Source organism: Mobula hypostoma, chromosome 4 (genome assembly GCF_963921235.1).
Source record: "Mobula hypostoma chromosome 4, sMobHyp1.1, whole genome shotgun sequence".
Lineage (NCBI taxonomy): Eukaryota > Metazoa > Chordata > Chondrichthyes > Myliobatiformes > Myliobatidae > Mobula > Mobula hypostoma.
This window is the reverse complement of record NC_086100.1, coordinates 174562265-174587249: the sequence shown is the minus strand read 5'-3', so window position 1 is coordinate 174587249 and position 24985 is coordinate 174562265. Positions and strand designations below refer to the sequence as shown.

Genomic DNA, 24985 nt, shown 5'->3' with positions numbered 1-24985 from the left:
AGCCAGCATGTTGTCTTAGCTTTTGGTCTTACTTTTATAATTAGTCGTAACTGCCCAATATGAGTGGTAATGGAATTGAACTCTTATAAGAATCTTTCCATTCCAGCACTTTTTGGATCCACACTTCCTTGCCATCTGCCTAAATCAATTGTTAATCCTGTTATCAGACACACTCTGAGAATATGGGCTCAGTTCAGAAAATTTAATGGTCTTCACGGTTTCTGTCTCTCTCTCTCTCTCTCTAGTCCATTCTACATAATCATCTTTTTCAGCCTTCTGTGCAGGATTTCACATTTCAAGATTGGCACAGAAAGGGCATTAGGTGCTTTGAAGATCTTTTCATAGACAATCATTTTGCAACTTTTGAACAACTGTCTGTAAAGTTCAATCTACCCAACACTCATTTCTTCAGATATCTCCAAATTAGGCATTTTATCAGCCTTTAATACCAAACTTTCCTGAGGTACCCGATAAAAATGTTGTGGACTTGTTTCTTCATATGAACCCATTGGGTAAAGGTTTAATATCTACTATTTGAGATAGGATAATGATTTTGGGGCGAGCCCCCTTTGACAAAATTAAAACTGCCTGGGTGCATGATTTAAAGCTTTCTCTGTCTGATGAGGTTTGAGATTCAATTCTCCAGTCAGTTAATTCAACTTCTTTATGTGCTCGTCATTGCCTTTTACAGTTTAAGATGGTACACAGGGCTCAGATGTCTAAAACTAAATTATTGCGGTTCTATCCTGATATTAGTCCCTGTTGCGACAAGTGTAAAGGGGGCGAGGCTTCCCCAATTCATATGTACTGGGCTTGTTCTAGCTTGGAGAAATTTTGGAGAGATGTCTTTCTAACTTTGTCCCATATACTTAATTGTTATTTGGAACCTAACCCTCCGATTTGTTCTTTTTGGCACCTTGGGAGAAGTTGATACGAATCTGAGTCCGGCTAAACGTCATACATTGTATTTTGCCTCTCTTTTGGCTAGACGTGCAGTCCTTAGGTGGAGAGATGTTGCCCCACCCACTAGTGCTCAATGGCTCAGAGATATAATGTCCTGCTTAGACCTTGAAAAGATTCATTATTCACTTCTTAATTCAGATCTAAGGTTCCAAAAGATGTGGGGACCTTTTCTTGAATATTTTCATAATCCCCATTTAGATTAAGGGTTTATTCCTGCTTTTTTTTCTTTTGCATTTAAATCCCTTACTTCCAGCTTTTTTTTGGTAAGACTTACGGTTTTTTTTTGATGTGTAAACGTGTTATAGCTCAAGTAGTAAGCAATTCCTTTTTATAGATACAGCTCTGTGGTGATAAAAGTTCTGATTAACTTCTCTATATATTGTAAGGTTGGCTTGGAGTTGGGTTGTGGGAAGGTGGGGTGGTAACTAACTTTATATGATTCTATCATGGGTGCCTTTCTTTAGCTGTTATGAACTGTACATTTGATATGTCTGTTTTGCACTGTATAAACCTTTACTGTTTTTCTTTGCTGCATTGTAGTAACTTATATAAAAAAATTAAATTAAAAAACATTAACCTGGGTGGTCAGCCACACATAACAAATCTGTAACTTGTTTTCAACCAATATGCTACTAATTGGCATCACTTGTGACTGGTATCATTGGTCTGTTAATATGCTGTATTTTTGATCCTATAGGATAGGGAAAGATGAAAGAAGTGCTTTGTATGATAGTCCTTGCATCTTTCAGTGGGAGAACTAGATTTCTAAAAGATAATTAATTCGAATTTCAAAGTAAATTTTTATCAAAGTATGTATTCCGCATGTCACTATATACTACCCTAGCTTCTTGCAAACATTCACAGTAGAACAAGAAGAAATAGAATCAATGGGAAACTACATTGGCAAGTAACCAATGTGCAAAGGAAAACAAACTCTGCAAATTAAATAAATAATACCGAGAGCCTGAGTTTTGGAGTCCTTGAAAGTGGGTCCATAGTTTGGGTTCATTGTTGAGGTAGTGAAGTTAAACTTAAGGTTCTTGTACCTCCTTCCTGATGGCAACAGTGAGAAAAGAGTATGACCCAGATGGTGGTAGTCCTCGATAATGGACGTTGCTTTCTTGTAGCAACCATGCTTGTAGATGTGCTTGATGTCGAAGAGGGATTCTCCTGTGATGGACTGGGTTGTATCCACCACTTTTAGCAGGTGTTTCCATTTGGGCATACCAAGCCATGATGCAACCAGTTGTATCCTGACATCAGCTCCACTTGCTTTACACTTATGACTGGCAGGCTAAATACAGCTCAAATGCCATACTTCAGTTCATTGACAACATGGCAGAGCAGTGCCTTTACTTAGAAGTTTGAACAGATTCAGCATGACATCTAAAACACTTACAAATGTCTGTCGATGTACAATGGATAGAAGCTTGTAAAAGCTTTAGATGATGTGCGCAAACTCCTAATAAAGAAAAGGTTCTGCTCTGTCTTCTTTGTAATTACACTTGCATGCTGGTCCCAGGACAGATCCTTTTGAATCATTTAAAAGAAAATAAATCACCTACAGGGGCTCATAAGTTTGCAGACAGTAACTTGACAAGATGGTGAACAAGCTGTATGGCACATATCTTCATCAGATGGAGCATTGAACACAAGAGTTGGGACATCGTGTTACAACGAGCAAGACATTGGTGAGACCACACTCTGGTCACCATACCACAGGATGGTTGTGATTAATCTCAAGAGGGTGTATAAAAGTTTCACTAGGTTGTCAATGAGACTGGACGGGCTCGAGTTATAAGGAGAGTGTAGATAGGCTGGAACAACTAGCAAACAATATACTAGCGGAACTCAGTGGGTCATGCAGCATCTGTGAGAGGAAATAAATTCTAGAGATTTTGGGTTGAAACCATGACCAATTGAGTCCCTCCTGTACTTTGTTGTTCCAGATTGCAGCATCTGCGGTCTCCCCCGAGATAGGCTGGCACTGAAGCATTGGAATTGAGGGGTGACCGTAATAGACAAGGTGAATAGTTGCAGCTTTTTTACACAAGGAAGGGAATCTAAAACTAGAGGACATAGGTTTAAGGTAAGAAGAGGACTATTTGAACAAGCTCTGAGGGGAAAGTTTTTCACTTGAAGGGTGGTAAATATATGGAATGAGCTGTCAGAGATGTTGGAGATGAATACAGTTGCAACACTGAAAGACATTTGGACATGTACATAGAAAAGGTTATTGGCATGGGCCAAAAGGTTAGGTTTGGGGAAATGGGTCTAGCGTTGGACAGCATCTTGGTTGGTATGGGATAAAGGACATGTTTTTACGCTTTATTGCTCTGAGTCTATATCAAAGTTATAGCGTAGCAGACTTGATTGAATTTATCTTTTACAGAGATTTTATTTTGATTTAATGTCGGCGGTTATAATGCTTGTGTCAAATTAACTTGTGCCCAGAAGCCCAGAAGCCCAGAATAAAAACAGAAAGAGCAAGTTATTCAACCAATTTCCCCCGGGATCAATGAAGTATGACTATGACTTATTTAAATGAGTGATGGCATCTAATATTTCCTCTTTGATACGTGTTTAAAAAAACATATTGTTTCCTGCTTTTTGATCAAAGATTTACATTTGCTATTTTTCAGTCCATTAGAATCTTCATGGAATCTGATGAATTTTGGAAAATCAAAACCAACATATTAATCATATTGTAAACTACTTTTTTTCAACATTTTTGTATGGGGTAAAATGTATATCAAGAGTGTATCAATGTTGATTTCAGCTGAGTATTGTTTTAACATCGTTTAAAGAACATAAATAACATGACTAAAAATCGGCCTTGTGACCCAGTAAGGCTGATATACTGTTTAGCAAGATGATGCTGATCTTTTTTAGCCACATCGCTCTGTGTCTGTCTGTTTGTCTCATATCATTCTCAGCCTTGAATGTATTCGATTATTTCTGCCTCCACAGATCTCTGGGTAGGATTTGTGACCATCAGAAGAAATTACTTCTCATTATTGTCAGACTGTATCTGACATTGGTTTCTTAGTTTTTTAATTGATCTGTGCATCTGCAGTTCTTTCTGATCAACTTAAATACAATACAAATATGGTTTACCTTACTGACAATTTCCATTTGCAATACAAGCATTATTTAGTTGCGTTAATTTGGCACCTGAAGCCTTGCTTTGTATAAATTGGCTTCTTAAACTGTTGCCAATTATATTGTTGCAACTCCAAATGAAATCCATTCACTTTAATTTGCTTAGATGTCATGAAGCATTGTGAAGGACATAATCTACATGCCTTTCTTTATTTGTGATGTTGAATTGTTACTGGAGAAATTCTAAATCTGACTTTGTATTTGTGTGTTATGTTGTACTCTGGACAGAATTTCCTGATGGCAACTTCTGTTCATTTGAACTGGCTTAAATCATGCTACGTTTCTGTTTTTTTGTACCATGGTTAATCCCATTTGGAAGAGATCAGTTAATTAGTACTTTCCTTGTGACTAGACATGCCACCTTGCTATTTAGGATTTTGTGATTTCTTCCCCCCTTTGAGAGCATGAAGGTGATTCCTCACAGTAGAATGTTGCCTGTCTGTCCAGTATGCACACTCTTACATAGATTACCTGCTTGGTTGTTTGACCTGATCTTCCTGGACTGAATATGAAGTATAATGAAGTAAAGAAATGCAGAAGTTAGATCAAATATGCAGAAGGTGAAGACATTAGTACATTAAAAATTAGTTCACAGTAGTCTGGAAAAGAAATGCATTGTTGTTTCCATCTTCCCCATTCTCTTGACCCCCTCCCCAAAAGAAAATCTTAGAATAGCATTGAGAATTTATTCAAATGATTTGTCAGAGGGTGAATGTTTATTCTTTCAAAATATTTATAAAATGTATTAGTTCAGTAATAGGAGTTTATTAAGTAATGCTCGCAACCCCTTTTTATGTTAATTTAGTGACTCTGAAATCTAAGTAATTATCTGTTTAGGGCAGTATGAACAATAGATTTCCCTGCAGAGCTCTTTGTACTACTATAAACTGTCACAGTGAGACAGATTGTACATTGTTGGATGCATGATCCTTTGCTGCAAACTCACTTCATGGGTTTTTCTTATTAAATGGTATTTCTGACTTTCAGCTTGCATTACTACTAGTGTGATTTTTTATCATATTCTGTTTGACACTGCTGAATTATAAACGTGTATTGAAATGAGTTGTTACTGTGCTTGTCTCTGTAAATACACACTTCACCTTGAAGTATAGGGCTGCACGTCAACTGTAAACTGCCCGAAGCAATTGAAATCCCATGTTATACCTCTACCACCACTCTACTCCATCTAGTGGAATTAGTCCTTACTCTTAATAATTTCTCCTTTGGCTCCTCCCACTTCCTCGAAACTAAAAGTATAGCCACGGGCACCCATATGAGTCCCAGCTATGCCTGCCTTTTTGTTGGCTTTGTGGAACAATCCATGTTCCAAGCCTATACTGGTACCTGTCCCCCACCCTTCACTACATCGATGACTGCATTGGCGCTGCTTCCTGCACGCATGCTGAGCTCGTTAACTTCATTAACTTTGCCTCCAACTTTCACCCTGCCCTCAAGTTTACCTGGTCCATTTCCAGCACCTTCCTCCCCTTTCTTGATCTTTCTGTCTCTATTTCTGGAGACAGCTTATCTGCTGATGTCTACTATAAGCCTATGGACTCTCACAGCTACCTGGACTATGCCTCTTCCCACCCTGTCTCTTGCAAAAACGCCATCCCCTTCTCGCAATTCCTCCGTCTCCGCCGCATCTGCTCTCAGGATGAGGCTTTTCATTCCAGGACGAAGGAGATGTCCTTTTTTTAAAGAAAGGGGCTTCCCTTCCTCCACCATCAACTCTGCTCTCAAACGCATCTCTTCCATTTCATGCACATCTGCTCTCACCCCATCCTCCCGCCACCCCACTAGGAATACGGTTCCCCTTGTCCTCACCTACCACCCCACCAGCCTCCGGGTCCAACATATAATTCTCAGTAACTTCTGCCACCTCCAACAGGATCCCACCACTAAGCACATCTTTCCCTCCCCACTCTCTCTGCTTTCTGCAGGGATCGCTCCCTACAGGACTCCCTTGTCCATTTGTCCCCTCTATCCCTTCCCACCGATCTCCCTCCTGGCACTTATCCTTGTAAGTGGAACAAGTGCTACACATGCCCTTACACTTCCTCCCTCACCACCATTCAGGGCCCCAAACAGTCCTTCCAGGTGAGGCAACACTTCACCTGTGAGTTGGCTGGGGCGATATACTGCGTCCAGTGCTACCGATGCGGCCTTCTATAGGCGAGACCTGACACAGGCTGGGAGACCATTTCGCTGAACACCTATGCTCTGTCCGCCAGAGAAAGCAGGATCTCCCGGTGGCCACACCTTTTAATTCCACGTCCCATTACCATTCTGACATGTCTATCCATGGCCTCCTCTACTGTAAAGATGAAGCCAAACTCAGGTTGGAGGAACAACACCTTATATTCCGTCTGGGTAGCCTCCAACCTGATGGCATGAACATTGACTTCTCTAACTTTTGTTAATGCCCCACCTCCCCTTCGTACCCCATCCGTTATTTATTTATTCCCCCCCCTCCTTTTTCTCCCTCTGTTTCTCTCACTATACTCCTTGCCCATTCTGGCCCCCCCCCCCACTTTCTTTCTCCCTAGGCCTCCCTTCCCATGATTTTCTCCCTTCTCCAGCCTCCTATCCCTTTTGCCAATCAACTTTCCAGCTCTTAGCTCCATCCCTCCCCCTCCTGTCTTCTCCTATTATTTCCGATCTCCCCCTCCCCCTCCCACTTTCAAATCTCTCACTATCTCTTCTTTCAGTTAGTCCTGATGAAGGGTCTCGGCCTGAAACGTCGACTGTACTTCTCCTATAGATGCTGCCGGGCTGCTGCGTTCACCAGCATTTTTTATGTGTGTTGCTTGAAATTCCAGCATCTGCAGATTTCCTGGTGTTCACACCTCCATAATATATTCTTGTACTCAAGTTTGTGGGGATGGTTAAAATGCTCTTTAATTTCATCTCTGATATGTTGGTGTCACTTCTTATCTACAATTACTTAAATGATTAATTTTAGCTTTCTTCCACTCCCAACCCCAGCCAAAGTGGTTTTAATTAGCTTAATTCTGTATGTCAATGAATCTTGAGACATTTTTTCAAATTAATGAGATTATTTGCATGCTTTCTTTTTCTAAGACATTGCGGTGCAGGAGAGGTGCTTCGTGACTTGCAAATCCCTATCCCTACAAGCGACTGGATGATTTTTACTGCTCTGTTATTGCCATCACGGAAACGGTAGCTCACCATTGATTTCACATTGACTGTTAATAAAATAATATTACTGCAGTTGGAGGGTAACACTGATAGGATATTTCCCTTGCATTGGTATTTAAAATAAGGGTTTGCCTACTTCAGAGTGAGATCAAATGGAACGTCAGAGAAAAACACTTGTTTGGAATTCTCCACCTCTGATCATTGAACATCATCAAAGTGATGACTGACAGGCATTGAAACTGGCAGGGTGTTGAGGGATATGGGGTCAGAGCAGGAAAGTGTCGTTGAATCAGTTAAGTCAAGTTTATTGTCAAGTGAACAAGTATAGTGAGATACAAAGCTTGCTTGCAACAGTATCATAGGTACAGACAATGCAGAATGTATATTACACACAAAATGTACAATGATATTGAATGGTGGAGCAGACTGGTGAGATGATGCAGATTGTCCTAGTCCCATTTCTAACATAGTGCACTAATTGCCAGTTGAACCTGCAGTAAAAGGTTAACACTTATACTGATCTCTGGTTTATCTTTTTATAATCATAAGATATTACAGGATTGCTATTCTCAACATCTTTGCTCTCAAAAAAGCACAATGACATTGCAGATTTGCATTGAAGCTGTTGTTCATATGAAGTTTTCCTACCAGTTCTAAAATGACAACTTCCATTTTGTTGTCAAAAAGCAAATGCATAGAGATGCTGAAAATTCTGAAATGAAAGCAGCAAATGCTGGAAATGCTTCATGGGTCGGGGAGAATAGTTGATTTAAAGTTGTTGGCCCTGACACTTTATCAAAACCCAAAGAAGTGCACAGTTTAAGTTGCAAAGAAAAGTTAGGGTCGTGTAGGAAGAAAGAAAATATTAATGATAGAGTGGATACTAAAGTGATCCATTTGACCCACATGCTGTTGGAGCTGCTAGTGAATGCTTATTTTAATAAAAGCTAATTTGTCTGCAGGAGGTGTGAATAGAGATGACTGACGATAGGAGTGAGAGCAAACACTAACAGAGATGCAAGTTGCAAGGTGTCTAATAAAAGAATAATGGAGATTCTAGTAGATCAGGTAGCAACTAGAAACAAAGCTGAGCAAACATTTGAGGTAGATCAGCTGTCAGGACAGACCAGATGTGAAACAAACTGGAAAGGCTGGTTTTCTGAAATTGCTGAATTCACTATTGAGTCCTGAAGACTGCAGTGTGGCTGGATGGAAGATGGAATACAAGAGATTCTGCAGATGTTGGAGATCTAAGCAACACACAAATTGCTAAAGGAACTCAGTGTGTCAGGCAGCATCAATGAAAGGAAATAAACATTTCAGGCCAAGACCTTCCTCCTGACCTGTGAATCAATCAGGACCTTGACAAAGACCACAAATAGTAAGGAGAGGTAGTGACACCACTACCACAATGAACCATGTGGTGCAGTGCACCTGCTCCTGTTTATATCAAAAGTCCTGAAGTTGAGGGCATCAAGTTCCGAGGAGTGAACATTACCAAGGACCTGTTGTGGTCCAACCACAAAGATGCCATGGTCACTGGTGCCTGTACTTCAGGAGGCTAAATAAATTTGGTGTGTCCCTTTTGACCCTCACATATTTTAATTGATGCACCATAGAAATCATCCAGTCTTATGACACTGCTCTGCCCATGATCTGAAAAAACAGCAGAGAGATGTGGCACAACTCAGCACATCACAGGAACCAGACTCCCCGCCATGGATTACACTTGCCTCTGCCTCACTAAAGCAGCCATCTTAATCAAAATTTCCATCCAACCTGGGCATTCTCTTTTCTTCCCATCTGATTGGGCAGAAGATAAAAAATATGCAAAAGCATATACCACCAGGCTCAAAGATATCATCTACCCTACTGTTATAAGACGATTGAATGGTTCTGCAGTACAATAGATGGATTCTTGACCTCATAATCTATTCCATTATAAACTTGCACCTTCTACCTGCAGTGCAGTTTCTCAGTAGCTGTTACACTTTATTCTGCACTCTGTTATGGCTTTACCTGTACTACCTCAATGTACTGTTGTAATGAATTGTTTTGAAAACACAGATTAAAATATGCTCAAGAAAGTGGCTACTTATGACCATCACATTAACATTGATGATTATGTGGGATCTCTGACTGGCTATATAGAGAAGTGCATTTAGAATGTCATTGTTACATCTACTGTATGTGAGGCCATAGCAAAGGTCTGAGCACTGCTGAGAGATCAGGATGCTGCCTTCGGACTGGGGGAATAAGACAGCTTTCATGTCAACAAAAGCTGTGTTTTCTCATGCCATCAGGAAGACAAAGTGGGATTATTCAGAGAATATACAGCCATTTCTGTGAAACCAGAGACACAAGGTGCATGTGGTAGACCATAATGAACCACAAGTCCATCTTGCACGTCGATGACTGTGATGTCTCTCTTGCTGATAGGCTGAATGTCTGTTGCCCTTAGTTTGATGCATGGAATGAAGTGTTGGTAAGGAAGGTCCCCCAGCCCCCAAGGCATAGGCACTCTGGTTGCTACTGATGTGTGGAAGACCCCAGCCAGGATTAACTCACATAAAGCTGCAGGCCTGATAACATACCTGGTCAGGTGCTGAGGGTCTATGATGCTCAGTTAGCAAAGATTCTAAATGACATTTTCAACATCTCTCCGGAACAGTTCACTGTCCCTGCAGGCTTAAGAGAAGCCACCATCATCCCGTTGCCCATGAGGACAAAAGTAACCTGCCTTAATGACTACTGTAAAGTGGCACTGACCTCAACAATAATGAAGTGCTTTCAGTGGCTGGTTTTGGATCGCACTAAAACTTATCTTTCTGCTACATTGGACCCTTTCCAGTTTGCTTATCACTCAAGCTGGTCCACTGATGATGCTGTAGCCTCTGCACTCCACTCTGTCCTGTCTCTCCTGGAAAATTGTGCCTTGTACGCCAGGATGCTGTTTATTGACTTTAGCTTGCCTTTCAATATGGTCATTCCTCTGAAGCTGGTAGGTAAACTGTGCTTGTTGGGTCTTCACAACTCTCTCTCTCTCTCTAACTGGATCTTGAACTTTTTAACAGAAAGACCACAGTCAGTCCATGGCAGCAGCAACATCTCTAGCTTCAGCCCACTGAGCGCTGCCCCTCCCCCCCCAATCCATGTCTGTGTGCTCAGCCAGCTACTATTTACGTCGCTAACTTATGATTGCATTGCTAGATCCAGTTCAAACTGAATCATCAAGTTTACTGTTGATACGACAGTGCCTCATCAATGATGACAAGATAGCATACAGCGAGGAGGTAGAGTGGCTGGTAGAATGATCCAGGCACAATGACTTGAGTCTTAACATGGACAAGACTAAAGAGATGATTGTGTACTTTAAGAAGGTGCAGGCTGACCATCCTCACTGTACATAAGTGGCCCCTCCATGGAGAAGGTTAGGAGCACCAAGCTTCTGGGAGTGCACATAATGGATGATCTTACATGGTTCCTCAAAACCACCTCCTTAGTCTAAAAGGCACAGCAGCATCTCCACTTCCATTGAGGTGAGCATTCTAACCAGATTTTACAGGAGCACCAGTTAGTGTCCTGACCAGCTGCATCAACATATGGTACAGGAATTGCAAGGCACCTGACTACAAGTCTCTACAAAGGGTTGTAAGGACTGCTGAGAAGATCATTATGGCCTTTCTTTAACCCATCAGAGATATTTATCTGGCGCACTGTGTATACAGGTCCCTTGGCATTGTCAATGATCTCTGCCATCTGTCCAACAACCTTGTTGGCCCCCTACCATCAGGCAGGAGGTACCACAGCATTAGGACAAGGACTGTTAGGATGGGAAACAGCTTCTTCCCCAGGCTGTGAGACTGCTGAACTCCCTGGCATCATGCAGCTCTCATCATGTATGAAGCACCACACATCAAAGTTGCTGGTGAACGCAGCAGGCCAGGCGGCAACTTTGATATGTGTTGCTTGAATTTCCAGCATCTGCAGAATTCCTGATGTATGAAGCACCAGTAGCATTATACAGTGGACTTCTTAACATGTCATAAATACACATTATTATTTGTTAATTTATTGGTAGTAATATTAGGTTGTGATCTCTCATTGATCCTGTTATAGTTACTATTCTATAGAGTTGTTAAGTATGCCGACAGGAAAATGAATCTCAAGGTTATATGGTGACATGTATGTACTTTGATAATAAAATTTACTCTGGCTTTAACTTTGTTATGTATTGGTGAGTTATGTACAGTGTTGTGTGCCTTAGTCCAGAGGAACATTGATTTGTTTGCAGTATACTTGAATAAGGTTGAACGTCCATTAACTTGAACTTGATCTCTATGAACAGTGTGCAAGTCGAGCTTTTTTTTTACTGTATCACAATACAATTGAATAATTTATCAAGAAAAAATGGCAGAGCTACTCTAAGTCGCAAGGTTGTTAGACGAATGATCAAAAGCTCATTGAAAGCAATAGGTATCCTGGAATTCCTTGAAAGGAGAGAATTCAAAAATGCATAGCTGCTTCTGCTAGAGCAGTGGAAATTGGGGATCAGCTAGAGATCTGAATTGGAGTACCACAATTTTTTTAGGAATGTAGAGATTTGAAATGTTAGATGTTGGGTGCAAGTATAATTTCTTTTTTAAAATGTAATACTCTGGATCTGGAGCCAGTGCAAGTCAACAAGTTTGATATGATGCTGAAGTCATGACAGTTTCGATTCTTGTATTGTGAGCAAGGAGAGGGGTAAACTTGGTGCTAAATGAACCATGTGTTTTGGTGAAATTTAAAATCTATTGACAAAAGTCAATAATAATATGAAGCACCAGTAGCATTATACAGTGGACTTCTTAACATGTCATAAATGTCTTAACATGTCATAAATGTCATAACATGTCTGGAAATATTCAGGTTTAGGCAACATCTGTGTGGAATGAGTAATCATCTACCCAAATCATTAAGCATTTCTCAGCAGATCCTAGCAAATCTGCATGTAGCCACCATTTTTCAGTTCAGTTCTTTTTATCATTCCACCACTGGAAGTGATACCTAGCTAACTTCATTACTGCCCATTACACCACTGGCGTTTAGGGCAGTAATGAAGGTCCTCTATCTCTGGCTGTGTTCAGGCCTTCCTCCATTGTGTCAGTAGCATCCTCTTAAGTTTTCACTACTGTCAGTCATGTAAGTATCAGGTGGAGTCTCAGGAATACCATGCACCCAGACGTAGGAGGATTCTTAATTGCTGTTTTCATAACAATTTCGTTTTACCAGTCTGGGTTGTTAGCCTTGAGCTGAACTTCTGAATCTGGCGGACTGGTGGACCACTCTTAATCTGCCCTCTACCCTTTGACCTGTTTGGCATGTATCACCCTACCAAGAGTTAAAGCATAAAGCCCTGACTCCAGCCAACATAGCTCTCTGGATCATTGAGGCACTCAAGCTCCACACCACGACAAGGTTGTGGTCATCTTGGAGGATATCTATCCAAGCAGGAAATTAATTCCTGGTAAAATATCTCAACAAGAATGTGGTACTTCTGGCAGTCTGGTGCTCCCTCACTGAGGTGTCAGATGTAATTGCATGTTTGGCTATTTGGAGTATGTTATCAGCTAATGCTTCAGAGATGAGTGTGCTATTACTGATCAGGGAAAGTTAATAATTTTAACCTAATTTTATGGGTACTGGTACTGGGTGAAAAGATATGGAGGGGAGATAATTAATGCCACATTCTTTTTGTCCTGGGGATGATTTGCCTGTAGTATTATACTGGAGTACAAATTTTTGAGACTGCCACAGATGTAATATTGCATGAATTTTAATTCCAAACAGATGTTTTAAGTTTATTTTGGCTATTTGAAGGACAAATAAGGCAACTTTTGAACAAACATTGAAAAAAAATGTATAACTTTGAAAGCAACTGTTTATGAACACATTGTACTGATTACATCCAAGAGTTCCTGCTTAACTGTTTTCAGGAATATTTAAAGAGCTCTAACTTTGTTTTGGTAACAGTGCTTTTGAACTTTCATTTCCTGTATTTGAAAGAAAATGAGAAACCATGTGGAATTGTTGGTGCTCCGCAAAATATCGTTAATGGCACATCTTGATTATTTCCATTACATGGATCTGCACTCAGTATGGAATTGATTCTTCTGGTTTTACATTACTCATTGGTAAACTGAGCTACTTCAAAAAGCATTTGAGTTGATCAGGTACATAGTGTGAAGGTGGAGTTACTTGAGTGAAACTGTAAAAAAAAATTCATGAGCTGTTTAGATATCTGGAGCAAATAGTTTAATAATTAGCTTTTAAATGAGTTAATTCTTGAATTATTTTTAATTTTCCTAAAGGAGAGTGTGGGGTAGGAGTTGAAAGCAGGTACAGTATATGGAACAAGAGTAGAGAACCATAGTGCAAGTACAGTAGGTCAGGAATATATGAAACGAAATTAATGTTTCTGACTGGCAGACTTTCGGGAGGTAGGGAAGGGAAAACTGGATGGTTGGAGGTTGTGAGTGGCTGGGGCTGGGGGAGGGGGGGGGCTGATGAATCAAACCAAACAACTATCTGTAAGATGGAGTCAGCATTGTGATGAGTAGTAGTTGATGAAATGATCTTGATGACTGGACAGATGAACCACCATGTAAAAAGCTGTGACATACAGATTAGAGCTGTAGGAAAGGTACCATTGGGGAGAGAAAAACTGAGGAACTTTCCATTTGGCTAACCTTTACCAGGCTGGGCAGTTTTGATACAAAACAAGGAAGTGAATTGCCTGACATTATTTTCAAAGTACAATGTAAATTTATTATCAAAGTGCATATATGTCACCATATACAACCTTGAGAGTCATTTTCTTGCAGGCATACTCAATAAATCCACAATAGATTAATAGCCATAGTAGAATTGATAAAAGACCACAACAACTTGGGTGTTCATCCGGTTGCACCCGAGACAAACTTTGCAAATACACAAGGAAATAATAAATAAGCAATAAATATTGAGAACGTGAGATCAAGACTCCTTGAAAGTGAGTCCACAGGTTGTGTGAATATTTCAGTGATAGGCAAGTGATGTTGAGTGGAGTTATCCCCTTTGGTTCAAGAGCCTGATGGTTGGTGGTGAGCCCTGAGGTTCCTGTACTTTCTTCCTGATGGCAGCAATGAGAAGAGAACATGTCGTAGGTGATGGGTGTCCCTGATGATAGATGCAACACATATCAAAGTTGCTGGTGAACGCAGCAGGCCAGGCAGCATCTCTAGGAAGAGGTACACTCGACGTTTCGGGCCGAGACCCTTCATCAGGACTAACTGAAGGAAGAGCTAGTAAGAAATTTGAAAGTGGGAGGGGGAGGGGGAGATCCAAAATGATAGGAGAAGACAGGAGGGGGAGGGATGGAGCCAAGAGCTGGACAGGTGATTGGCAAAAGGGATACGAGAGGATCATGGGACAGGAGGCCCAGGGAGATGGAAAAGGGGAAGGGGGGGGAACCCAGAGGATGGGCAAGGGGTATAGTCAGAGGGACAGAGGGAGAAAAAGGAGAGAGAGAGAGAGAATGTGTATATATAAATAAATAACAGGTGGGGTACGAGGGGGAGGTGGGGCATTAGTGGAAGTTAGAGAAGTCAATGTTCATGCCATCAGGTTGGAGGCTACCCAAACGGAATATAAGGTGTTGTTCCTCCAACCTGAGTGTGGCTTCATCTTTACAGTGGAGGAGGCTGTGGATAGACCTATCAGAATGGGAATGGGATGTGGAATTAAAATGTGTGGCCACCGGGAGATCCTGCTTTCTCTGGCGGACAGAGCGTAGGTGTTCAGCAAAACCATCTCCCAGTCTGCGTCGGGTCTCGCCAATATATAGAAGGCCACATCGGGAGCACCGGATGCAGTATATCACCCCAGCCGACTCACAGGTGAAGTGTTGCCTCACCTGGAAGGACTGTCTGGGGCCCTGAATGGTGGTAAGGGAGGAAGTGTAAGGGCATGTGTAGCACTTGTTCCACTTACAAGGATAAGTGCCAGGAGGGAGATCAGTGGGGAGGGATGGGGGAGGACGAATGGACAAGGGAGTCGCGCAGGGAGCAATCCCTGCGGAAAGCCGGGGGTGGGGGTGGGGGAGGGAAAGATGTGCTTAGTGGTGCGATCCCGTTGGAGGTGGCGGAAGTTACGGAGAATTATATGTTGGACCCGGAGGCTGGTGGGGTGGTAGGTGAGGACAAGGGGAACCCTATTCCTAGTAGGGTGGCAGGAGGATGGGGTGAGAGCAGATGTGCGTGAAATGGGAGAGATGCGTTTGAGAGCAGAGTTGATGGTGGAGGAAGGGAAGCCCCTTTCTTTAAAAAAGGAGGACACCTCTCTCGTCCTGGAATGAAAAGCCGGGGGGACTTCCGGTAGCGCTCATGGAGTGAAGTCGCGTTCTTGACTCGCTCCATTACCTCTGAGTTTTTCTTCTTATGATCAGCTATATTTTAATTAACCATTAAGGCATCAACTTTTACAATACTTTGAAACAAATTGGGCTCTCCGATAATTGGATGCGTTTAAGGTCTGCTATGTCTAAGAATGGAAAAAACGGGAAGGATGGCAATCCTCCGGTTAGACCGAAAGGTACTGATTTCCCTCCGACTGAACCACCGGTGACTTTGAAAGCTATATCGGAGCTAATTCAAAGGGAAATTTCAACCTCTGTTACGGAGCTGATTTGTGCGGAAATTTCAACTAGTTTCCAGAAAGTTGCTGATTCAATCGAGAAGATACAGATATCTATTACGGAACATCGGTCGGCTATATCTGATCTTCAAAAATCCACGCAACAAAGTGAGCTCAAGATGGAGAAAATCGAAGAAACAATTAATGTAATGAAGAAGAAACTCGACTTTCTGACCTTTAAAAACTCTGACTTAGAATCTAGAATGCGACGGCAGAATCTTCGAATGATTGGGGTGCGTGAAGCTGTTGAATCCGATAACCCTATGAAGTATTTTTCTCAACTTTTAAAAGATGCTTTTCCTACTGTATTTCCTGACCAACCACCGTTATTGGATCGTGTTCACAGAGTTCCATCATACTCGCCTAGGTCAGATAAACCTAGACATGTCATTTTACGTTTTCATTACTTTCAAGACAAGGAGAAACTGTTTCGTTTCTTTCGATCTAAAGGTTACATTGATTTTCTGGATCTTAAGTTCCGATTCGTGGAGGATTTCAGTAAACCAATCCGGGATCAACGGGTTCGTTATAGATCTGTGATGTCGGAACTCTACAAGATGGATTTAAAACCAGCGCTGCTTTACCCTGCACGTTTAAGGATTCGTACGTTGGATGGAGCCCTCCGTTTTTTTGAATCTCCATCGGATGCCCAGAGTTATCTGGATCAATTTTCACCTTCAACATCTTAATCGTAATATTTTAACTATCTCCGTTGATTGGAGGCTGTGAATTTGACGGTCTTAATTTTTTTTTGCCCTATTTGGGCAGAAAAGTTTATTTTTGATTATTTAATATGGTTGCTAAACTTTCTTTTTAACTGCGTCATTTCTTTCTTTTTCCCAGGGGATTCTGGGTGGTTACTTCCTCATCGTCATTTTACGTATTTCCTTTGTGCCCTTAAATTTTGTAGTTTTTTAAAAATCTATTTTGTTTTGTAGGTTTTTATAACTAGTTTATGTTAATAATCTCATTTTTTTTGTTGTTTTGTTTACTCATGGGTCTGGGGTTTATTGCGGGTTTTTTTTATATTTTCTGGCTTTTATTCTGTTATGTGTTTATTTTAATTGAGCTATCTTTTTTTTATTCTTTTACTGTTTTATAATCAGCTGATCTTTTTTATATTTACACTTTTTTTAGGGAGCGTATACCGGAAGTCATGGGGGTAGTTTTAGTGCTTGCTTCTTTCGGGCTGGTCTGCGTTAGATTTAGCCTTGGGGTCATGGGGTGCGGGGTGGTGGGAGGGGCTTCACGTTTTAGTTTCTTTCTTCTTGGGCTATATACATTATTGAAGTATTGGTTGCGTTCTTCTTCCCGGTATCTCTTGTATGTTCTGTTCCCTTTCCGGGTTCGTGGGTTGAGCCTATCGTCAATCCTCCTTGTTGCGGGTTGACTTTAGGGTTTATGGAGTCTATTATTAATTTTGTCTCCTGGAATACTAATGGTCTTAATCATCCTATTAAAAGGAAAAAAGTTTTTAAAGTGTTCCGGAGACTTAAAGCACAAATTTTATTTTTACAAGAGACCCATGTGCGGAGGGGGGATAGACTACGTTTTTTTAAATTCTGGAAGGGACAACAGTTTCATTCGAACTCCAATGCTAAGATTCGAGGCGTCTCTATTTTCATAGACTCCTCAGTTACTTTTATACAACATGATATTATTTCTGATCCGAATGGTAGATTTCTATTGGTTAGTGGTTTACTATTTAATAAAAAAGTAGTTTTGGTTAATGTTTATGCTCCTAATATGGACTGTCTGGAATTTTATAAATCATTATTTAATCAGTTTCCGAATTTGAATGAGTTTTCATTGATCTGGGGCGGAGATCTTAATACCTGTTTGTCTCCAGCTTTGGACCGTTCGGCTCCTCTACGGACCTTACCTAATAAATCTGCAACTTTGATTAATTCATTCCTCTCTGATTCTGGGTTGACAGACATTTGGCGTTTTTTGCATCCTCAGGAAAAAGATTTTTCTTTTTTTTCACATGTTCACCATTCCTATTCAAGAATTGATTATTTCTTTATTGATTCTCGTCTTATTTCCTCAGTGATTAAATGTGATTATGACTCTATAACCATTTCGGATCATGCTCCACTTAAGCTTTCTATTAAAATTCTGGCCAATATACAAAATAATAGACAATGGCGTTTTAATTCGCTGTTGCTTCAGGACTCGGACTTTGTTAACTTTATGAATGAACAGATTGATTTTTTTTTACAATTAACTATACAGAGGATATTTCTGTCAACATTCTTTGGGACACTTTAAAGCTTATATTCGTGGTCAGATTATCTTGTATTCTGCTGCTTTGAGGAAGAAGCTGAAGCAGGAGGAGTTGGTAATTGTGGACAAGATTAAGGAAATTGATAAGAAATATGTTATAGCTCCTTCTGAGGAGTTATATAAACAAAGAACTGAACTTCAAATGGAACACAGTTTATTACTCTCGTCCTCGATTGTAAACCAATTAAAGAAAACAAGAAGTGAATTTTATGTACACAGTGACAAAATTGGCAAACTGTTGGCTAATCAACTGAAGTCTAATTATGCTAAATCTCAAATTAATCAGATTTATAACCAAAATGATCGACTGATACTTGATCATGTGGGGATTAATCAAACCTTCTGTGATTTTCACTCTTCCTTATATCAATCAGAGTCTCCTCGAGATTCTAAATATATGAATGATTTTTTAGATAATTTAGACTTCCCTGAGATTTCACAGGATATGTCTTCTATGTTAGATACTCCCATTACCACGGATGAGATTAAGAATTTTATTTTCTCTATGAATTTGGGGAAAGCTCCTGGCCCTGATGGGTTTACCGTAGAATTTTATAAATGTTTTGCTCCTTCATTAATCCCTTGGTTCTGTAGGGTTTTTGAGGCTTCATTAAAACTTGGTAAACTTCCTGAATCTTTCAATAGAGCGTCAATTTCTCTAATATTAAAGAAGGATAAAGATCCTGCTCAATGTGCATCTTATAGACCAATATCTTTATTAAATGTTGATTCTAAAGTTTTTTCTAAGTTATTAGCAAATAGATTAGAAAAAGTACTTCCTTCTATTATTTCGGAAGATCAAACGGGTTTTATTAAAGGTCGTTACTCTTTTTATAATATTCGCACACTGTTAAATATTGTTTATACTCTCTCACAAAATGTTCCTGAGTGTGTTATCTCTTTAGATGCTGAGAAAGCTTTTGATAGAGTAGAATGGCCTTATTTATTTAAGGTGCTTGAAATGTTTAATTTTAGCTCGAAATTTATATCCTGGATTAAGTTGTTATATCATTCTCCTGTGGCCTCGGTCCGTACTAACTCTTTAAGTTCACCTTTTTTCCCTCTTTTTCGAGGTACTCGACAAGGTTGTCCTCTTAGTCCCTTATTACTTGATATTGCATTAGAACCTCTTGCAATTGCCATTCGAGAATCTCCAAATATTACTGGGATAACTCGGGGCTTAAAGTCCCATAAAATATCACTCTATGCTGATGATTTACTTTTATATATTTCTAATCCCCAAAAATCCATCCCGGCTGTTTTAGAGCTATTAGCACAATTTGGTCTTTTTTCAGGTTATAAATTAAATCTTAGTAAGAGTGAACTCTTTCCGATTAATATTATCTCCGAGGTATTGAATATAGATATCTCTCCTCACCCTATTACTGCTATCTTTGGACTACCTAAAATTTCCAGTAATCTTTCCCCTTCAGCCCGTAGAATGATTGCATTTCTTACTTTAATGGCGAAAAGATGTATCTTACAACATTGGAAAGAGCTTAATGCTCCAACTACCTTTATTTGGTTTGCTCAGACGATATTATGCTTGAATTTGGAGAAAATTAGAAGCAATCTTTATGACTCCTCATTTAAATTTGAACAGACTTGGAGATCTTTTATTCAATATTTTCATTTAATGTAATATATACCCTTCTTGTGTTTTTTTACTGTTTTTAATGGAGGTCGGGATTGAGTGATTTTAAGTTTTTTAACTCTATTTGGTTTCAAGTTAGCCCATTGCTTTGCTTTGCTTTTAGTTAGTTGCACGGTGGGGTTTTTTTTGGGTTTTTTTTTCCTTTTCTCTATTGATATATATATAAAAATTAGTATACTATTATGTTACCTTGGTATGTTATGTTTAAATTACATTGTAGTATTTTTTTTGTATTAATATCTTCTGTAATTTTATTATATTCTAACAGTGTATTAGTGTCTATATGGCTTACCTTTTTGTATACTTATTCAATAAAAAGATTTAAAAAGAAAGAAAGAAAAGAAAAGCCTCATCCTGAGAGCAGATGCAGCGGAGACGGAGGAATTGCGAGAAGGGGATGGCATTTTTGCAAGACACAGGGTGAGAAGAGGAATAGTCCAGATAGCTGTGAGAGTCAGTAGGCTTATAGTAGACATCAGTAGATAAGCTGTCTCCAGAGATAGAGACAGAAAGATCTGGAAAGGGGAGGGAGGTGTTGGAAATGGACCAGGTAAACTTGAGGGCAGGGTGAAAGTTGGAGGCAAAGTTAATGAAGTCAACGAGCTCAGCATGTGTGCAGGAAGCAGCACCAATGCAGTCGTCGATGTAGCGAAGGAAAAGTGGGGGACGGATACCAGAATAGGTTTGGAACATAGATTGTTTCACAAAGCCAACAAAAAGACAGGCATAGCTAGGACCCATACAGGTGCCCATAGCTACACCTTTAGTTTGGAGGAAGTGGGAGGAGCCAAAGGAGAAATTATTAAGAGTAAGTAAGAGAAATGATTAATGATAGATGTAGCTTTCCTGCGACAGTGTTTCATGTAGACTGCATAACAGTGGTAAGGAAATTAAGGATAACACGTAGAGACATCTCATTATTCAGCCATTAAATCAAATGACATATTTCTAGTATCTGGAAAGGTTAAACGGCAACAGAAAACAATGAACAAAAATGGAAAGGCCAGGGGTCAATGAGCCTGTCCTCACTGGGGGATCAGAAGTGGAGAGGGTTAGCAACTTTAAATTCCTGGGTGTTATTATTTCAGAAGACCTGTCTGGATCCAACTCATAAGTGCAATTGCAAAGAAAGCACAGCAGCACCTCTACATCCTTTAGATTCTGCAGAGATTTAGCATGACATCTAAAACGTTGACAAACTTCTATAGATGTGTAGTGGAGAGTGTATTGACTAGCTGCATCGTGCCCGCTATGGAAACACAAATGCCCTTGAACAGAAAATCCAACAAAATGTCGTGGATTCAGGCTGCTGCATCACAGGTAAAGCTCTCCCAGCCGGTGAGCACATCTATGTGAAACACTGTGGTAGGAAAGCTGTATCCATCATCAGAGATCCTCACCACCCAGGCCATGCTCTTTTCTCACTGCTGCCATCAGATGCAAGAACCTCAGGACTCACACCACTAGGTTCAAGAACAGTTACTACCCCACAACCATCAGGCTCTTGAACAAAGGGGTTAATAACACTCAGTTACCAATGATCTCATTTTAAGGACTCTTGTCTTGTTATTTCAGGTTCTCCTAGTCTATTACTATTTATTTATATTTACATTAGCAGTTTATTGTCTTCTATACTCTAGTTGATGTTTCATTGTTCCTGTTACAGTTACTATTCTATAGATTTGCTGAGTATGCCTGCAGGAAAATGAATCTCAGTTGTATATGGTGACATATATAGTATGTACCTTGATAGTAAATTTAATTTGTACTTTGAAATAAGCAGCTAGACAATTCAGAACTGTTTTGCTCACTGTGGTTTCAAGCATTCAGGCTTGGAGATGCTAGAAATGGCTGTAAGACATTACAAAGCATACACTTCTTAAATAGCGTCAGTTGTGTGTGTGTATCATCCATTTGGGCTGATGGATGCTAATTCAAAAAGCAGTGATTTTTGATAATTTTGTTTTTGTATTTTGACCTTATGCAGGAAGACAACTCCTTATCCATTCCATTATCTGTGCTTTTTTTTCCATTTACAGTCAATCAAAAGAACAAGGCAGTGTCGAATTCTTCCATTGATAACTATTCGGATGTAATAAATAGTTTCATAATACTGTAGCAGTATTGATTGTGTTCTAATTTATTCTGTATTTCGTTTAAATGCATAATCTGTTACTCAGTTAAACAGTAGTTTGGCTTTGTTATGCCTTTTAACTATTTCCATGATACTTCAGTGAATTAGGGCAACCCCTGAATTGGACCAGAATCTACTGATCTCTGTGTATACCAATTAACCAGAATCCACTATATTTATTTTCTTGACTCCAATAAAGTAATACTGTACCAGGATACAATTTATTTCAGGGGATCAAGTAGTGGTTTTCATTGCCTCTGATCAAAAATGTGTATTTGTACACTTCAGACCCAGAAACAAGTTGTTATCAAAGGCTTGCATGAAAGAAAACTGAAGCATTTTAGTAACAGATGACTTTTCTTTATTTCCTTATAAATATCACTATTGTTTTCTATTATCTCTTTCATTGTTCGTGAAATTGAGTACCTGAATTGATACATTCTTGGTCCCAGGTACAGTTCGGGTCTCTCACCTTCAGAAGGGTAGAGTCATTCCTTGGTCAGGATATTTTGTGCCATGTTCTCTTGACCAGTAACTATTTTAAACAGTGAAATCTAAGAGATGATCACTGCACCTCTGGTAATATTTCTAGTCTAATAATTGGATCATTAAAGTCTAATTAAAGGGAACACCTGTAGCTAAAGAGATAGCTGAAACATATACAATCCAAAAATTAAGTCAGATTAATTTTGCGCTGTTAATGTCAGCTGCCTGGAACAAATGTTGGGTCCTAGGCCATCTAAATTGAAGATCCTGAACCTTGCATTGGGTCTCATTTCAACAAAGGAGATGATAGTAAGCAGAGCAAGAGTTGAGCTATGTCGTGTTAGGTTCTTCAATGATTGTCAAGGAAGTTTTTCTTTTGAGAGATCAGTCTGCTTCCTTCCCTGGCCAGAAGGAGCAGGCTGAGACCAACTGGGAAAGTGGGCCAATGAATGGAAGATAGAGTAAAAGGTGATCTTTTGACAAACTCAGCAGGTTGAACAGTTTCTGTGAGATAAAAGAAATTGTTAAAGTTTTGGGTGACCCTTATGCAAGGATGTGATTTAGATGGAGGGAAACAATTCATAAGATGTTGTTGGAGCTAGAGAGCTTGAATTACGAGGAAAAACTAGATACTAGGCGACTTCCCTTGGAGTGAAGGCACAAAGGCATGATCTGATAGAGGTTTATAAAATCATGAGGGGCATAGATAAGGTGAGTGGGCACAGTCATTTTTCCAGGGTAGGGAAGTCGAAAACAAGATTGCATAAGTTTAAGGTGAGTTGGGAAAGATTTAAAGGGACCTGAGGGCAGTTTTTTTTTCCTCACACAGAGCATGGTGGGTATGTAGAGTCATTATAGTAGTGCAATAGAGAGCAGGTCCTTTGACCCAATTCATCCATGCTAGCCTAGGTACCTGCTTACACTAGTCTCATTTGTCCAAGTCCCTCATAAACTTTCCTCTCCACGTACTTATCCAATGAGCAGTTAAGAAATGCTGAGGTATAGGGCTTGTACTGTGAATGGTAGGGCATTAGAGGGTGTAATTGAATTGAGGAAATATTTTCAAATAATAATTGGGAGCAAATGGTACCAATGTTGCATTACTATTTCAGTAATTTAAAAATAAAATTTTCTCCTTGTCTGTGACTCACTTTCTATTACTTCCCAATACTGTATTTCCTGATGAGTGCGTTGGTTATCCTACTGATAAATCAATCAACCTGTTTAGTTATTTTTGTACTGTTACTCAATTATTTATCTTAACTGCTGCATTATTTTGTTGTCTGGTTGTTTTTGTGCTTGTGTGAATAAAGGGTATAAGTGAATAAAGTCAGATTAGAAGTTTGTAATACCAAAATAATCATCTCATGATGTGAAAATCCATTCTTTTAATAAGCTGAGGATAGGGAAGTGAAGTTCACTGGAGTGTAAACTGCACCTAGACATTCAGACACAGTAGCAATGCCTTGACCTCCTAAAATATATTTAATCTATAATGAATTAAACTTTTCATTGTCTTTGCATTGTTTTCCCAGTTAGAACATAATCTTTATGGTTATTTTCTCTTGTAGGACTTGGTGAATATTGATATGTTTCTTACAGCCAAAGAGGTTGAAGAGTCACTTGAAAGGCAAGAAACAGCTACTTGTTTAGCTTGGTGCCATGACAACAAATCAAGGCTGAGAAAAATGAAGGTATGCTCTCAAATGAGAATTGGATCTTGTTAGACAAAATAGTTTTAAGCGGCTGTTAATTGATCACCATTTATGAATGATGTATATGGAGATCAATTCTCTAATTAAATTCAGTTCAAATTTTCAAGCTGCCTTGTAATTTTTCAGCAAGAGAAATCTAAAAACTTTCACTGACAATCACTGAAACAGTTTTGGAATTTTGGATGTCCAGTCCCTATATACTTCCATCCCCCATCAGGAAGGTCTCAAAGCTCTACGCTTCTTTTTGGATTCCAGACCTAATCAGTTCCCCTCTACCACCACTCTGCTCCGTCTAGCAGAATTAGTCCTTACTCTTAATAATTTCTCCTTTTGCTCCTCCCATTTCCTCCAAACTAAAGGTGTAGCTATGGGCACCCGTATGGGTCCTAGCTATGCCTGCCTTTTTGTTGGGTTTGTGGAACAATCTATGTTCCGTGCCTATTCTGGTATCTGTCCCCCACTTTTCCTTCGCTACATCGACGACTGCATTGGCGCTGCTTCCTGCACGCATGCAGAACTCGTTGACTTTATTAACTTTGCCTCCAACTTTCACCCTGCCCTCAAGTTTACCTGGTCCATTTCTGACACCTCCCTCCCCTTTCTAGATCTTTCTGTCTCTGTCTCTGGAGACAGCTTATCCACTGATGTCTACTATAAGCCTACTGACTCTCACAACTATCTGGACTATTCCTCTTCTCACCCTGTCTC

The 24985-nt window shown here is 39.8% G+C and overlaps 1 protein-coding gene across 1 annotated transcript in view; it reads left to right on the top strand.

The window, feature by feature from the left end:
• maea (macrophage erythroblast attacher, E3 ubiquitin ligase) overlaps window positions 1–24985 on the top strand; it is a 97864-nt gene that overhangs the window by 38851 nt on the left and 34028 nt on the right. The window contains exon 4 of the mRNA XM_063047031.1: window positions 24134–24256. Within this exon, the coding sequence (XP_062903101.1) occupies window positions 24134–24256 (123 nt within the window). The remainder of the gene's footprint in view (window positions 1–24133; window positions 24257–24985) is intronic.